The 17400-nt window shown below is 28.0% G+C and overlaps 1 protein-coding gene across 3 annotated transcripts; it reads right to left on the bottom strand.

Moving 5' to 3' along the window:
* On the bottom strand, positions 1 to 17166 carry LOC107438297 (upstream transcription factor usf). Of its 3 annotated transcripts, none has more exons than XM_016050553.3 (9): positions 16949 to 17166; positions 12846 to 12905; positions 11077 to 11202; positions 9711 to 9757; positions 9454 to 9627; positions 7570 to 7713; positions 6451 to 6545; positions 4853 to 5091; positions 1 to 2569 (listed from the first exon to the last, which is right to left on the bottom strand). In XM_016050553.3, exons 3-8 carry the CDS (start codon positions 11193 to 11195, stop codon positions 4861 to 4863), a joined length of 810 nt encoding a protein of 269 aa, XP_015906039.1. In that variant the 5' UTR covers positions 11196 to 11202; positions 12846 to 12905; positions 16949 to 17166; the 3' UTR covers positions 1 to 2569; positions 4853 to 4860. The 3 variants fall into 3 exon arrangements, with proteins under 3 accessions (XP_015906039.1, XP_015906030.1, XP_015906049.1); XM_016050544.3 differs by having other exon boundaries at positions 16793 to 17155; XM_016050563.3 differs by lacking the exon at positions 16949 to 17166 and adding an exon at positions 16639 to 16866.
* Between the last annotated feature and the right edge of the window lie 234 nt (positions 17167 to 17400).

Below are 17400 nucleotides of genomic sequence, written 5' to 3'. Positions count from 1 at the left end.
TTTCAAGTATTTATTTTTTATTTTTCAAATAAATTTCAAATAAAACTCTCTCCAAAACACAGAATAGAACATAGCAAATAACTTTATACAAATTCTCTGTCTTTATACAATTTACAAAGAAATATTGCTACATTTTCTTTTTAATATTGAAAACATGAATTGGTTAGCGTAGTGCTATATGCAACATGTATATATTTATAAATTATTTTACAGGTTTAGCAGTTCACGTTATTTGAATAACATTTATCTACAGAAAGGGTGGAATTCGAAAGGCACTGAAAAAACTTTTTTAGTCACTTGTGTACATTTTAAATGCAGAAATACCATTCTCTATCACAAAATATAACAAAAAAAGCTAACTATAAATAAACATTATTAAATTTCTTAAAAAAAAAAGCATCACTGATTTTGTTTGCAACTATATAAAATATTTTACGAAGTTGAATATTTAGTTTAGAAATATTAATACAGTTAAAAGCTTAATATAAAAGGAAAATTTGCACAGAAGAAAGGGATATAACATTTTGAAAAGAACAGTTTTAGATACACAAAAGAATAAAAGCTCATGAAATATTTTAAAGGAATAGGAATAATTATATTTGTAGAAGTCAGTCAAATGATTACATTTGTAGAAGTCAGGCAAACATCGCCAAGAGTACAAAAGCAATAGATAAGATTAGTTAGCAATAAAATTAAATTATTCATCAAATATTTCGCATACATATATTCATATTTGAAATGTCAAATCTTAAGTATATGGAGACACCATATGCAAGTTAGTGTCTATTTTACATATTTAAGTAATTTTCACTAATTGTAGTTAGATAACTACAATTAGTGAAAACTAAAGAATAGGAACTAAATAATACACAAGAAAATTGTGTAAGAATTGAATGCTGTAGAATTGAATTTTAATTCTAATCCAACTTATATGAAATATCACAAAAGCCTACATGTTAACATATTCAACAATGAGATTTATAAATTTAACAGCATTTTCACTTCTGTCAAGTTTAATTTATCATAATCAAAATTTTTAATAGAACTCTGAGCTGAGCGGCCACTAAATGACTACCTCATAGTTTAATGCTAAGAAGTATCTCACTCTTACTACTATAGGGCTTATCTCCTGTTTTAAAATCATTACTTTTAGATTGTATAGACGTAATACCTAAATATTGTCGTCGATGGAGTACATTATGTAATGATGATAAATTTCAATGGGGAGTATAGTACTTTCAACAGGATAACACCCTCACCACACTGCTGATATTGTAAAGAATTAGCATAAGAAATGTGATGGAAACTTCACTTTGTTTTCCTGGCCTTTAAAATGCCCAGATCTCAACCCTATTAAGCACTTGTGGGATGAAATTGAGAGTTTATCATTCAGATACAAAACTCTTCCATCACACAGTATTAAAAACAGCTATGAGCATATCACAAAAGACCTATTAACAACTTGTAGCGTACATTCAAAAGAATGAAGGCTGTATTAAAGAAAAAGATGGTTCAAGATTTCGATTTATACGCAAGTGGCGGCAGCTCAGTGAACAAAGTACTTAAATAACAAAAGATATCTTTAGATTTAAGATTAAAATAGGGTAGATTTTTAGCTAAGGGTAGATAATTTGCTTTTTTAATGGCCAGGTTTACTAAACCTAGATAACTTAAAACTATGTTATTGAATAACTGATTGTTCGACTCAAATGAAAAATATGCACATTTTATATTTCCTTAACATCCAACAAAATCGTATTGCTTAGTGGAAGTACTCTTCAAATTTTTTTTTTAAAAATAAGAGTGAAAGTTTATAGTTTCTTTTCTTAAAAGATGTCTAAGTGTTATTTAACAGCCTGATATGGCTGGAAGTCTATTTGAGAAAAGTTTAGCTATCTATGTTTAAAAACTGAGTAGAGATTTAAATTTTAAAAGAGTGACTTCAAAAATAAGCATAAAATAATAATATAAAAAAAGGGCAATGAATGAATAAATCTCATTGAAACAAATTTTTTTGGTTTCAATCATTGGCATAGTCATATCAGAACACAAATATTTTCAAAGAGATAAAAAATAACAATATATAAATTAACTATAGAAAAAACATAATAATAACTTTTAAATTCATTAAAAAATGCACTTTCCTAAATAAAATTTTGCTCTGATTGACTTAGATGAATATAAAACAAATATAATACAAACATATAACTTTCTATATAACTTTTATACACATCTATGCCTTTACTTTCAGTGAAAGCAATGATGGAAAGATCTACAACCGTATTTACATATAATCTACATATGGGCAAAACAGAGAAAGAGTGACCTTTTCAATAAACATTTCAGATTGAATACAAAATAGTTTTAATGAATGTTTTATATATTTATATATATAATGCATAACAAATGCATTTGTTTTATAAAGTCATAACAATAATACAAACTGCAGTCACTTTGCTTATTTTATATATAGTTTTAGCAGTTTATGATATATGTGATCATGAATTTGGGGAAATTAAAACAATTCATTTTCATTAGAAGGCAAAGATGTCAAGACATCAAGCAATATCTGAAATAAAAAAGAAGAAAGAAGTTGTTATAGAAAAGGTATATAATCTAATTAACACTATTTTAATAATTTTAGTTTTTAACAAATTGGGATACAAAAAAGATTGCAAATACCAGTGTTATAATAATATTTATAATTATTTTTTTTTCCTGGTAAAATTTGGGTAATTTCTTTTTCTTAATGCTTTAGTTAGTTTAGGGAAATGATTCAATGAAATCCATATTTTTTTAAATTTAGTAAACCATTCAGAGGGTTTCAAAAATAGCAGGTAAAATTTTTTACAGATAATACTAAATTAACTCGAGAGGAACTGTTTTTTTCTTCTTTCTCTTTTGGAATAGAAAAATTTAAAAAAAAAAAAAAAAAAAAATGCTTAATTACTGCTTGTCAGGGTTAGCATCATTCAAATCACTTGATTTAAAAAAAAGAAAAGATTTTTTAATTTATTATTAAATTTATTTATTATTTTGATTCTAATTTTTTTTAATGGATTAATATAATTTATGATATTTTTCATAAGTTTAAAATTTTTTTTAAAAGTATAATTTCATAAATAATGCTGGTTTTATCAATAATAATAATAAGAGGAGAAATGTATGTAAATTATTATTTGAAATTCAAAATAGACTAATAAATAAAAAAAACTGATACGGATAAGAGTGGCCTTATTAAATAAATTCAACCATTTTAGTTGGCAATAGTAAATATTTTAGTTATAACATTGCTTTTAATAATAATAAGCATGTTATTAATACACATTTTATTCAAATATTAAATAATAATTGAAAAAAATTGGATTAAAATTAAAACGTCTGATTTTTTCTAACTCTATCTGTTAGAAAGACAGTAAAAAACAAAGTTTTTCCTATCAGCGGTGGCACATTTTGTCGACATAAATTTGATTTGAACAGAAGAATGCTACAACAATAAATCACATTATTGGTTAAGTGTCTTTTGATGAGTATAGTACCATCTATTGGTCAACTTTGGAACAATTTTTTCTTATGCAAAACAATTTCCCAATGCTTCATGCACACTCAGAGGAAATATCAGGTCATTTTGACCAATGATCGACCATTTGAAAGTTAACCTTTAATCATAATATTCTTGCATAATTTTCTTATGCGTTAAATATTTCCATTTATGATTGCTTAAAGTAAAAAAATAAATAAATAAAAAAATTTAAAAACAGTAGTTTTTAAGCACAACATTACATACTACAGAGCAGTTCCGCCATTTATGAGTGACATATTGGAAAACTTTAAAAAATTATAACTCAATAAAGAGAATCGTGAAGTTTTAATAACTTGTGTTAAAATAAGGCTTGGAATCCTTTACACTGAGACCAATACTAATTTTAACTAAAATTATTAGAAGTGCTCAAATTTTTTTAACTGAGTTATATGCTTTTAAAGTCTGCAAATACACTTCTAAATGATAGAACAGCCCTATAGCTAGACTTTGCAAACCCTTGACAAGTTAAATTGCAGCGAGGTATTTTCTTATTAACCTTTCAGCTGCGGCTAGTCTGATGAAAAAATTCTCTCCTTACGGCGCTTTCTTGCAGAAATTCATATCCCACTTACTCAGTGGGAGGTAGCTACTTTAACTAGTTATGAATAGGAAACGTTTTGTTGCAATTTGTATGACATGTTCCTTGGCAGGGTTGTAGCGTGCATCGTAATCGGCAGATATTTTGGCATAGTTATACATATTTTGGCTTACTTCATTTGTAATATTTGACACATGAAGAGAAAAAAGTTATATTTTTTTAAAACTCATTTTTTTTTCAAGTAACAATATTTTCCTTTAATAAAAGACAAGAATGCCCTTAATAATTATTTAAAAATTGTACTAATGTAAGAAAAAAGTTTACTTATGTTTCTGAAAGAATATGAAGTGTTACAAACAAAACAACTGCATCAAAAGGCCGGGAAAAATAACGACGTTGAAAATATATCGAATGAAAAATAACTAGCACTACAAAAGGAATGGAAGAAATTCTCACCTCTCATAACTCGCTAATTGATAATAAAAGACAAAAATCTTTCAACCAAATCAAATAGAAAGCATGCAGACTTTTTTACTAAACTTTTTTTACCCTAATTCCTGGGGGTTCTCGAAGAAATGACAGGTTCGATGGTGGTCATTGAATATAGGGGAAAGAGAACCACCCGTACAAATGCTGATCCAGTGACGCAATGAGAGTTTTTTGACTGGTACATATGCTGTTGCAGCTGCAAGCAAAAGTACGTGGATGAAGTAGCATAGAAAATTACTTACTTCATATCCTATGTACTATTGATTGTTGTAACAGCTATTCCACCTTGTTGTTGAATATGGACCCTAAGTGCTTGGTTTTCATTCTTTAACTCTTCATACTGTTGACGCAGATTATCTAAATCAATATTGAGGCGTTCATTTTCTTTCAGCACATCAGGCAGACGGGCACATGAGTTTCTTAATTCTTGAATGTAATCACAAGCTTTAGCAAGGATACCTCCCTTGCTCTGGGAATAAAACTATGTAGGAAAAGAAAGACTGCAGTAACAATATGGAAAAGATAAAATTTTGTTTGAAAAAGCAAAAAATAAATTTAAAAAAAAAAAAAAAAACACTAAATAATGTATGAAAAATTTTTCAGGTTGATGTTATAAAGTACAATAATACAAGTTTGCTGAAATTCTTTTTTTGAGCTTTAAGCTAAGAGTAAAAATTAATTTTTTTTAAAAGAAGACAGAATAACAAAAAACCGACAGTTTTTTGAAAATATGTAAAATATGAGAAGCCCTTGAAAAGTCACTGTGAAAAAAATCTTATGGTTTTAAGGGGAGAGGAGTGAAAGGAAGAAAACTCAATGGCGATAATGAACAAACATTTTTTAAAACTTTTAATTATTTTTATTTTAGGAAGCTTAATTTTAAACTGTATAAGGGTACATTTATGATTAATAAATGTCTCAATTGTTGGAGAAAAAGTTTTACATTTCAGTCTCACTCCAGGACCTTTCATTTCCTATATAAATCATCTCGCTTTAAGGCCCAATCAAACAGATGTATGATGTTAATAATACTAATTCAGATCGTTGTTGAAACTAGCCAATTTTCATGCCTATTCTTTAGAAATTTAACCACCATTTGTTATTTTATTTTAATGATGAAGAAATAAAATGGGGGAAAAAATAAAATGTTTCAAACATCATGTTTGATATTTTTGCATCAGTTGATAAGAATTGTAAAACTTGTGATGTTGCTTGTAAAGAAGGTTGCAGAAATTGAAGTATATATGATACCGATAAAACTGAAACATAGTAAGCGCATTTCCGTTATGCACTTGCATAAGATTTAGATTTAAAGATTGGGCAGCTCTGACAAGTAAGGCACGTCGACCAGAGGTCTATTGTAACCATAACACTTGCGTAAAAAAGATAAGTGTTTGTTCAAACTGATCGGTTTTATCCGCTGAAAATAAAATATAAAAAAATTTCTTCATAAATATTTTTGCAGTAAATTTTTTATGCTTAATATAAATTGATTACTTCTCAAGCCTATAAATTTATTACTTTTCCTAATATTTACCGTCTCATTATTTGATGTTACACGATTACCCATTTTCATCTGTCGCTCGCAATGAATAGTCTTTTGAGAAACGCTCTTACCATATTTTGCAAATTTTTTAGAAGTCAAAGTTTGATATAAAGAATGTTAACAGAAAAGTTCATCTTAAATTTCCTAAAAGAAACTAAGCATAATGCAAAGAAATGTTTCATCACATTTATGAATTCTTATGGTATAAAATTAAAAACAACACAACCAACACATTTCAACCAACACTCCAACACATTTCAACCAAGAGGAAACAGGAAAGAAAAAAACACTTACTTGTCCTTGTTTTGTATGATCTGAAGTACAGTCTGGGACAATCTTTGATAATTTTACAATCCAATTATTAATTTTATCTCTTCTACGCCTTTCCACTGAAAATAGAAGAATAGTTATTATTATTCTTTACTTTTATCAGAGTCCAGTCTACTTCTAAGATTTCTTTTCAAACACTTTTACATTTGATATTTCATATAAAATTGGACTACTATTTCAAAAAACATACACGTTGATTACTGGAAATAAAATGTTATTACTCAAGAATGCAACAAATGGCAAGAAAATTTCAGTGTAGTAATTTAAGAAACATTTTTTAATCTAATTAATACTTACATATTAAAGTAAAAGGTAATAAAATGCATCAAATTATGAGTCATATTATTTTAAGAAATTAAAATACCTACATTACAACAAAATAGTTAAAGAATTCAATCCTTGATATAGACATGGACAATCCTTGCACAATAAATTTAATAATAAAAATAGCAGCAGAAAAATTAAATTAGTTTTTAACTACATGCATGAACATAAAAATAAATATTATGAATATGTTTTGAATTATATATAGGCTATAGGCAAAACTTACCCTTTTTTTGCTTTATATCCATGAATTAGATTGTCAACTCTTAACATTACATCACATGAAAATATGTGTCACAATGTTTGATTCTAAATCACAAAAACATATATCATGATGCGTGACTTTCAAATTGCGAGAATATGAATTTTAAAACTAAATTTTAAAATCACATAAATTTTAATTGTGATGTAATTTTTAATATTGCCTGAATACAAAACAAGATGCATGATTTCTAAATCACGCGTTTATGAATCATGATGCTGGATTTTAAAATTGTGTAAATACTATTCACGATATGTGATTTTTCCAACACAGTGATAGAAATCATGCCGTTTGACTTTAAAATTGCTTGCACCAGTTATTTATACATGAAATGCAGTTGTTGAGGGAACTACGCAATCACATGTGTGACTCGCAAGTTGAGATAAAATTGACATATAAAAAAATCAAAATTCGAAAAACATGAAGTATTAAGTCAGGAATCCTGTGAATATTAATCATAAATCGGAAAAGTGCTATGCAAATCTCTTAAATGTTACCTTCATTATGAGTAGCCCTACGCCTTTCATCTCTGGCTGTTCTAGCACCTTCTAATTTTGGGCTAAACTGGTGAGTTCTTGGTGCTATAGTTCGTTGACCGGTTTGTAACACATCTTGTGGTGACATCATAACATAAAAAGGACCTGCAAATGATTAAAAAGAAAAATAAAGGAAAGGAACAAATAAAATTTTAACATACAATTAACTACAACAAATTTTTTATTTATTTTTAACTGGAATGTGGAAAACTAAAATTATTGGGTTATTCTGAAAAAGGATGATACCCCATTAAAATATTTTGTGACACCAATGTCAAAATTTTATCAGTGATTTGATTTTTTTTTTTTATTTAAAATTTGCTGTAAAGGAAATCCAAAAAATCCAATTTTTTTTTATCACTGAAATGTAATTTTTTTAAGCATACAAAATAAGTCAGGGGAAAATAACAAAAGATTTGAAAAAGTGGTGAAACGGTATGAAAAGTATTTAATAGTAATAGCATAATTTTTTTTTTTTTTTTTGAGTTTATATGCTTTTTAAAATTTTTAGTAGATTTATTCTTAGTACTTGCAACTCATACTGTTCCCATTTATCATTTTTACAAAAGAATTTTTTCCCAGCTAATGAAAATAGTTTTTAGATTTTCATAGTTAATGTTTAGAATAGCCAATAATTTTTAATAATAAATATGAGTTATTGAAGATAGAGCTTGGTAAAAGAAAAATCTATTATAAATTAAAACCACCAAGAAAAAACATAGCTAGCTTGCAATCAGCATAATGACTGATTTCGACAAATGAAGAAAGAAAGAACAAAACAACAAAAGCAAACCCGGTTGGTGTTCCCACTATATATTACACTTACAAGCAAAGAAACATCAGTAACACACCAATTTCATACACTTTTGCATAGCAATAAATATATTTATTAATTTATTAGAGAATCAAATATTTTGCATTTAGTTCTGCATAAAATTTTTTACCACAGCTCTTCATTAAAAACAAATTATCAGAATAAAATAAAAAATATACTTCTGCAAAAATTTTCTTCAGCAATTATCCCTCAGTAATAAGTAGAAGCAAAAAAGAATGTTTTAATGAGAAAGATGCTATAAATCAAAATATTAAAGTATGCATAAAGACACTTACTAAATAACATTATGATGATATGAAAAAGAATTCTTTAGTGCGAAAATAGAGAAGAATATTTTAAAGAAAATATAGATCACTTCCTTTTGGAATATTTTTGTATCAACAGTAAACAATAGTAATAAGCTACAAATAGAAGGGCTCGTAAAAAGAAACAAAAATCTTATTTGCTTCAAAAGTGTAACAGCAAATCATGTTGAAGCTTATTCTGGATCTACCTATTTTTGATTTTAAAACTTATAATTCTAAGAAATTATTTTTTCAAATACAATTTTCAAATAATTTAAAACCTTAATGCATTTGAGATTTTAGTATCTCATGGAGAATTCCCCTCGTTTCGAAAATTTTATCCTCTTTTATTCAAGACATTAATGATGTATTTTAATGATAAAAAATCTGATTGACTTTAAAAAGTATTATGTTTTTTATTCCTAGAATTAATACCCCATGGTCTTTTTACAATTTTTTTTTAAATTGTAACTAATGCAATGTAAATTCGATAAGTCTAACTTTAAAAGAAAATATACCTGGTAGATTCAAGAATATTTAGTGTTTAATATGTTATTACATTTAAATTTAAAAAAATTGTTTTTTTTTTTTTAAATATTTATAAGGCAGGTAAGAATTGTCTTTCTCTTAAAATTTGAATATTTTACTTATTTTTATATTATAATAGGCTTCTGACTGCATTTAATATAACCCAGAACTATTAAATTACTGAACATATAAACACACCCTCTGCTCCAGGACTGGTATTTCCATTAGCTGTATTGAATGGATTAGCAATAATTGCTTGAGCAACTTGCTGTCCTCCAACCAATGCTGCAGATGTAGTAACTATTTGAGTAGCCGGAGCATCCTCACGAGAAGCATCTGCCGAAAGTTGGACAACTCGATATGTGACTGTACCTGAAATAATATCAAAAAATTTAAAATGCTTATCTATATTTAGTCGATAAAATAAAGTATAGCGAAAAGAATCAGTATATTACCATCTGTAATTGCTGGAGGATCATCTGCATTTACTTTATCTTGGGAACTATAAAATTAATCTCATTCAGATTCGTATAATAACAAACATCAAAATATTTCAGAAAATTAGAAATGCATAAATTTGTAAAATTAATGGGAGAAAAAGGCATTGTTGTCTACGGAGTGCTAACTCTGTTTTAGAATAACTTGTAAATTAATTAGTAACTTAATAAAAAATTATCTATAAAAATACCTGACATAACAAGTACAACATAAACCATTGATTTATTTTATTTATATATTTAGATATAAGAATTTACAGTCATTGACTTGGATAAACAATTAAATCTTGATAACACCCTATTTACACATATAGATTTGTTTTATTTTGAATACACTTGTCTTTTTCAGAAACATTAGTGAATGACTCAGGAGAGAGTTATAAGTGAGTCTGATGTTCCATTAAAGTAAAACACGTAAAACTTTAATAGTTATTGATCAAGGAAAATATGTCAATTAAAAACAAAGTAAATTTTATAAATTGAAAACAAAAATATTTAAATCCTTTACTTCTCCATATTTATGTACAGGGTAGAAAAAATGGACAATGTTTTAAAATAAATATTTTGATTGGAATATACCACAAATTCATTTTGGAAGATGGTATGTTTCCTTGGTCTACAAAACATTTTCTGAAATCTAAATTCAACATCAAATAGTGAAAGGTACACTTTTTTAATTTTCTTACACTTAGAAAAAGAGATCAATTTGATCAACAAACTTGAATCAAACAGTTTTTTCAATTTGGTCCATCTTGGAGACAAGAGATAACGATGAACTTCATAAGACCTTTGAAAAAGAAGGAAGAAAGAAAGAAAAAGAAAAGTGAAAGAAAAATAATTCTTAAAAAAATCATTGGGCAAGGTAAGTGACAAAATATCAAGAATATTCCGTAGCAGAAATATTTGTGATAGGTTTATAGCTGTACATTTAATCCAAAGATGATCAATTTGAAAACCTCTAAACATGTTACTTACAGAAAAACATGTTATTTTTATGTTAAAACATGTTATAAAAATTTGAAAGTTGTCAATAATTTAAAAATAGCGATTTTTTTCTTATTTTCTTTAAAGATAGGAAATAGTGGACATTCTAGTGACCAGCAAATACATTTTATTAGCTAATTTTTATTTACATCTTCACAATTTTTTAACTTTACACCTTATAATTATCCTTATCTCATAAATTTTTAACTTTGGCATATATTCTCAAATATAAGTTAAAAAGACTTATCTATCTCCCTATTATAAATTACATGAATGTAAGCTTTGATATGGTGCTCAACTAAATGAATGAACAGTTTTGTAGCTTTTCACTCAAACTTACCCTAAACTATCAGAACAAATAATATCAGAATGAATATTTCTATTTGTGTTCATATCTTGTATGACCTCTACAACTTCCCATCGCCCGGCATTTGCATTCTCATCTCCATTTACATCCATTGCAACTCTAAAAAGAAAATTTATTATTACAGTTTATTAATTTAATGTGTATTATTACACTTCATTAGTAATGAAGCATACACTTCATTAATACAGTGCCCGCCGCTAATAAAATCACCGGATAATAAAATCAGCCGCTTTATAAAATCAAATCGGCAAGAACCAAATCATTACAATATTAATGCATGTTAAAAACATCCTTTAATAAAATCAATGCTGCCGCTTTTTAAAATCAAAATTTTGACTTCATAATAAATCAAAGGTGCAATATTTCAGCTTTTTTTGTTCTTATTTATAAAATTTTATTTTTCGAAGTTTAAAGATTTTTTTAGAAGAAGCAACAGTTACTCACAAACCTGTGAAACAGGTGTGGTTAGCACTTTTCTGCGATATACATAGTGTAAGAGTTAAGGAAAAATGTGGGTGGTAAGCGGCGAGTTCATAGAAATCAATTTATCAATGTTAATTCCTTGACTTGAATGAAGTTTGGAGAAACCTATCTCACTCAACATGGGTCGAATTCCTATCTTACTTTTTATTGAATGAACCATAGAAGGGAGAGAAGTTTCTTTTGTTATCTATCTTAACAGAGAATATGAATAGATTTCCAAAAACTGTCTGTGTGCATGTCCCATATTATTTCAGCCGTTTGAGTAAATTATAGTTAGAACGCATATCATTTTTAAGTTCGTTTGGTGTTAAATTTTATCAGCATGCTGAAAAGGATGGATTTGAGTCTTAAAGATAAATTCGAAGTGTTGTAAAACTATGATAAGTTTCCTAAATGTAGTCAACGTGAAGCTTCAATGGAGATGGAGATGGGGCTCATAACTGTTTCGAAGAAATGATCAGCAATGAAGAAAATGAAATGGACGAGAATTTTTCACGTTACGTAGCTATTGACNACTGTGCCACTACTCAATAGTTTACATAAAATTTATTAGTTGAACCTACAATATTTTTCTTTCTCTGCCATGTTGATAATGCACTATCTTGCCCATGGGTGCAAGTTGGAAAAAAGGCCAAGACTGAAAATTTTTTGACTGAAATACCTAACATACACAATACCCCCTCAACATATGCAAACTATCTAAGAAAGCTTTACCATAATACATCAAGTTTAAATACTGTACAAAAAATACTTATTCATCTGTCTTTTGATAAAATAACAACAGGACATAAGAAAGTAGACCAATAACGTAGACCTAAAAAATATTTTTAAGGACAGAAGAAGAAAAAAATTCCGATTTCCGTCTTCGAGTCTGTCTTGTTTCCGTCTTACTTCCGTCCGCGGACATTTTCGAAAGACGGAAATCCGTCCTGGGGAAGGAAGACTTGCACCCATGTGGTTGCAAAGTTTTGGTGACAACTGAACCATAGGTGGAAATGAGAAGAAAAGAAAAAAACTTAACGGGTAATTGTAAAAGTAGTAATTGGCTTAGAGAAGCCATTATTATAGTGATTGGAATTGGTCTGATCAGGTATTGATAGTTAATGACCACAATAAAGAACAAATCCGCCAAAGTCAAATATTCTGACACTCTGATGAGAGAAGACTGATGCTCAGTTTACTTAAAATAAACTCAGCAATTAACTGTGACAAAATGTTGTTTGCAAACAAAAAATAAAATCAAAAATGAGAAAGCATACTTTTGATCTACATAAACTTGTTGCAGGAAATTTTTTTCAGTCTTGATGGCACGTGCTGCTCTGAAAATAAATAAATGAATGTTTTAATAATTATTTCACAAGTGAAAAAAAAATTAATAAAAAAATTAGGTTTTTAACACATACACTTTTATAAACACTGAGATACACTTGATTTTTACTAAGCTTATAATATTTTACTGTGTATTTTTTTGCAAAGCAGTTAATAAATAGGACTAATCCTCAAGTGTTCAGCCCTTAGCCAAAATTGTAACAAAATTTGAGTGGTACACAGAACAATTCTATTAAATAACATAGGAAAAGCCTGCAGTTTAACGTTTGGAATGATAATCAATGCTCAAAGGGTTGAACACTGGAGCATTAATAAAATTTTATCAAATCAAAGACTATTCCATTTTAAATATAATAATAAGCATTCTGTTTGGCTACAAATTAAAAATCTTTAGACTTGGAAAACAATAATTAATGTAGTGGATTTGCTCGAAGAAGTGGGGAAGACATGCTCATGGAAATATTTTTCTTAATATTTTAAAGGATGTTTTTTGTGTCAGCTGATAAAAAACATGTATTTACATTATGAAAAAAAATCACTTAAAATGGTAAATTTTATAAAATTCTAGCATTAAATATTTAGAATGTTCAGTACAAATTTCAGATATTTATTTTGCAATAATTTTAATCAAAACATTTAATAGAAAAATATTGTTCAATTTATTATATTAAAATAGTAATATATCTTTTTTGTAAATAAATATAATACATAGTTAGTAAAATGAGAAAAATTTTCCAAATTTTTATGATTTAAAGTAGCAAAACTTATTATTTCATGCCTAAAGTTATGATATTTCATAATTTATATTAAAATTTTTTATCATTAATTTTAATGTAAAATTTAGATAGGAAGTTCTCAAACATGCTTATTATCCTTAAAGAAAATAAATTAATGAAAGCTGGATTTTTTTTTTGGCGTAACCTTCTCGCTCCTGTGAAAATGATGGGGTGAGATTTTGCCCGCTATTTCTCGCTCCCGTGATATTGAGGGGCTGGAGTGTTCAGTAGCAACACACCAATAAGAATAAAACTAATTCATTTCTTCTGCCCGAAAAACATTTTATTTATCATTTTACACACCTGATAGCAGTACCAGCAGAGCTCATTCTAGGCAGGGTAAACAGGGTGCAGCACCCTGCTGCCTTTTTAGTCAAAAGAATCTACCCTGTTGCCCCTAAAGTAAATTAGTGCCCTGATGTAATATACTCCATACCCTTTTCGCCCTTTCTTTCCTCAACCCTTTACTTTTTCCCCAAACTCTACAATGGATTTCTTAAACTTTTGTTATTTTTAACTCTTTTTATTTAGTTTGTCATTGCGTCAATACATAGATTTATATGGGAAAGGAAAAATAGCCATCACACCCCCTGGTTGCACTTGTCATTGAAAGTTAACAGCTACTTCCACTATCATTAAATTATAATTATTATTAATCATTTTAATTATTAAATTATAACTACAGACACTTAAAAACATACATTTATTATTTTATTAATATATGCATGCATTTTAAATAAATTACTAAGCTAATTAGCTCATTAACTCGATATATATGTTAATTTATTAATAAAAATTAGTAATTAATGATTGCCTTGCTACTTTTAGTAAAGTTAAAAAAAAAAAATTATTTTACTAATTGACAATGTTTTTTAATAGAACGGGTGAGGCCCATAAAACGAAATTATTGCCTTTTTAGAATAATAATGCCCTTTTTTTAAATTTTGCACCCTGCCCTTTTTTCTGTCTAGAATGAGCTCTGGTACCAGGATATTTTTAAGGTAACTGTAGATAGTTAGTTTATTTTAAACTAGTTGCAGCACTAATCAAATACTTAATACAAAAAAATAGGCACTTTTATGACCGTTTTCTTGAAAATTAACCGATCGTAAAGGGGTGAAAAAAAAGTAATGAAATTTTTTTATTAATATAAGAAAAATTTAGAATATTTATTAAAATAGCACTGATGACGAATAAATAAATGAACAAAACCACACTTTAATTACAAAATAATATACATAATTAGTTGCATAAAAGCGAATAGCAGTTTGAAACATTTGTTATAAAATTGCGTGATGAAATTTTCATTGGAATATTTATGACAATGCTCCTAATTACTGATACTGCAAAAACTTCCAGAATTAAGGACAAATTTCTCTAAGAAGTCTAGGTTTTAAACTGTGCCTTTCAATTCTAAGAATTATAAGGTTTTCCCATTTTCAAAGAGAATTCCCACCCTGGGTTCAGAATCATAATCGACTATTTCCGTTCACCTTCTATCTGCATAACATTGATTTTAAGTTGAATAATAATTTTTAAAGGAGAAATTTTGCCATCTGCCTGCAATCAACTACAATAGTCGAGGCGCCAGATGGTTTGTGTAATAAATGTTAAATTACTTGGAATGGTTTGCATTAAGCGATAAGAACAAAGTGTGCTGCTTTCATTACAATATTAATTATTTATTACCTTTTAAAAAGTAGATTTTGTCGGCCTGCAGTTATCATATTTTTTACTTTACGAAAGGACCCTGATCTATAATAATTGCAATTCAGTAATTTGAGAACTTAATTTGATCAACCATGACTTAAATTCATTATTATCACAGATAAATTAATGCCCATAGAATATTTGGATAACCAAGTGTGCACCTAGTAAAACAGTAATTTGAGAACTTAATTTGATCAACCATGACTTAATTTCATTATTATCACAGATAAATTAATGCCCATAGAATATTTGGATAACCAAGTGTGTACCTAGTAAAACACTAATTTGAGAACTTAATTTGATCAACCATGACTTAAATTCACTATTATCACAGATAAATTAATGCCCATAGAATATTTGGATAACCAAGTGTGTACCTAGTAAAACACTAATTTGAGAACTTAATTTGATCAACCATGACTTAAATTCATTATTATCAGAGATAAATTAATGCCCATAGAATATTTGGATAACCAAGTGTGTACCTAGTGAAAGAGTAGAAGTCTTAATTCACATTTAATGGATTTTCATTTCTTATGAGTTTACTTTTTGCTATTTCAATAATGCAACATTTATTCCTAGACCTAAGATATACACGATAAGCATTTGGTAAGACATGAGCAGTCAAGAGCATTTCAATTGAAATATCTAGTTTAAGAGTTTTCACAGCCAATAGTAGACATTTACCACCAGGGTTGGAGCTTTGAAGTAAGAAATAGAAAGCAGAAATCAGCAATTTGCACCAACCTATTTACTTAACCAAGAATGCCTTAACAAAGCAATATCAACTTGGCAAACACATCAACACAATGCAATGTCGAACACACATAATTATGTACTCAAGAGCCTGGGTGATAACAGTTTCAGTATTCAAATCAATTGAACATTTTAATTCTTAGATATCCTCAGCCAGCTTATAACAGGTACATACAAACTCTACTACTTCTTTGAAACAAATCTACACTATAGAATTTAATCTTCTTTAGCGTTTACGGCATGATCAGGTTTTCGCAGAAATACGACAAATACTTCACCTTCATCCGAAAATTTTAATTAATACATAAATAAAAAGATTGACTTATGTTCCAAAAATATTTTAACAGAAACAGGCACGTAACATATCTACAAAAATATACATTTAATATCCATTACAATCATATTTATATGCAATAGAATTAAAAGTTTGTTGACATTATTTACTAAACTACATTTTACAGTATAGATAAGTATTTATTACTTTTTTTAAGGTTAAAAGCCATGGTAACCAGTACTTCCTGCTACGATCACCAATCGTCATGAACGTTAATTTTTGTGATGGTTGCATTGGAAGTGTGATTGCTTATGCTCTGAATATTCAACTGCTCTTTAGAAAACACATTATTAATACTTACCTGGCATCTAATTCTTCATCGAGCATATCCATGTGATCAGGAGTAAATATTTTGAATTTGCCAGGAAGTAATGTGGTAGTGATCACGGGGCCAAACAACAGGTCATGTGAGTCGCAAAAATGAACATGTGACAATATGGCGCTTGCAAGTACTTACCAAGTCGAAGAGACACATTTGGCAATGAGTGAATTCTATGGAGAGAGTCGATTATATAGTTTTAGGTATTAGTGGCTAAATTTTTTGTTTAGGAATGATATTAAATGAACAAAAAGTCAATTAAATAAATAATACAGAATTAGATTGGTATTTCCTTAAGCACTATATCTTCATCACCACTGCCACTTTTTTTAAAGAATTTTTTTCTTTTTATAAACAAAGATTCTAATAATTTTATATAGAGTCAAAACTGAATGATAATATGGATTAAAATGAGTGTCTAGCTTAGTTCAAAAATTCTGCACTCTAAGTGTCTGACTCTGCTAGCTGGTGAGGCATTTGGCTGGCTAAATGAAACATGAGATAACTTTTTTTTAATTTAAAAATCAAAATTCGTTGTTTAAGTCAAATACCTGGCACTTTATTCACATGATTTATGCAGGTCAGCAGTG

This window comes from Parasteatoda tepidariorum, chromosome 9, assembly GCF_043381705.1.
Source record: "Parasteatoda tepidariorum isolate YZ-2023 chromosome 9, CAS_Ptep_4.0, whole genome shotgun sequence".
NCBI classification, from domain to species: Eukaryota; Metazoa; Arthropoda; class Arachnida; order Araneae; family Theridiidae; genus Parasteatoda; species Parasteatoda tepidariorum.
This window is presented reverse-complemented; position numbering and strand designations above follow the sequence as displayed.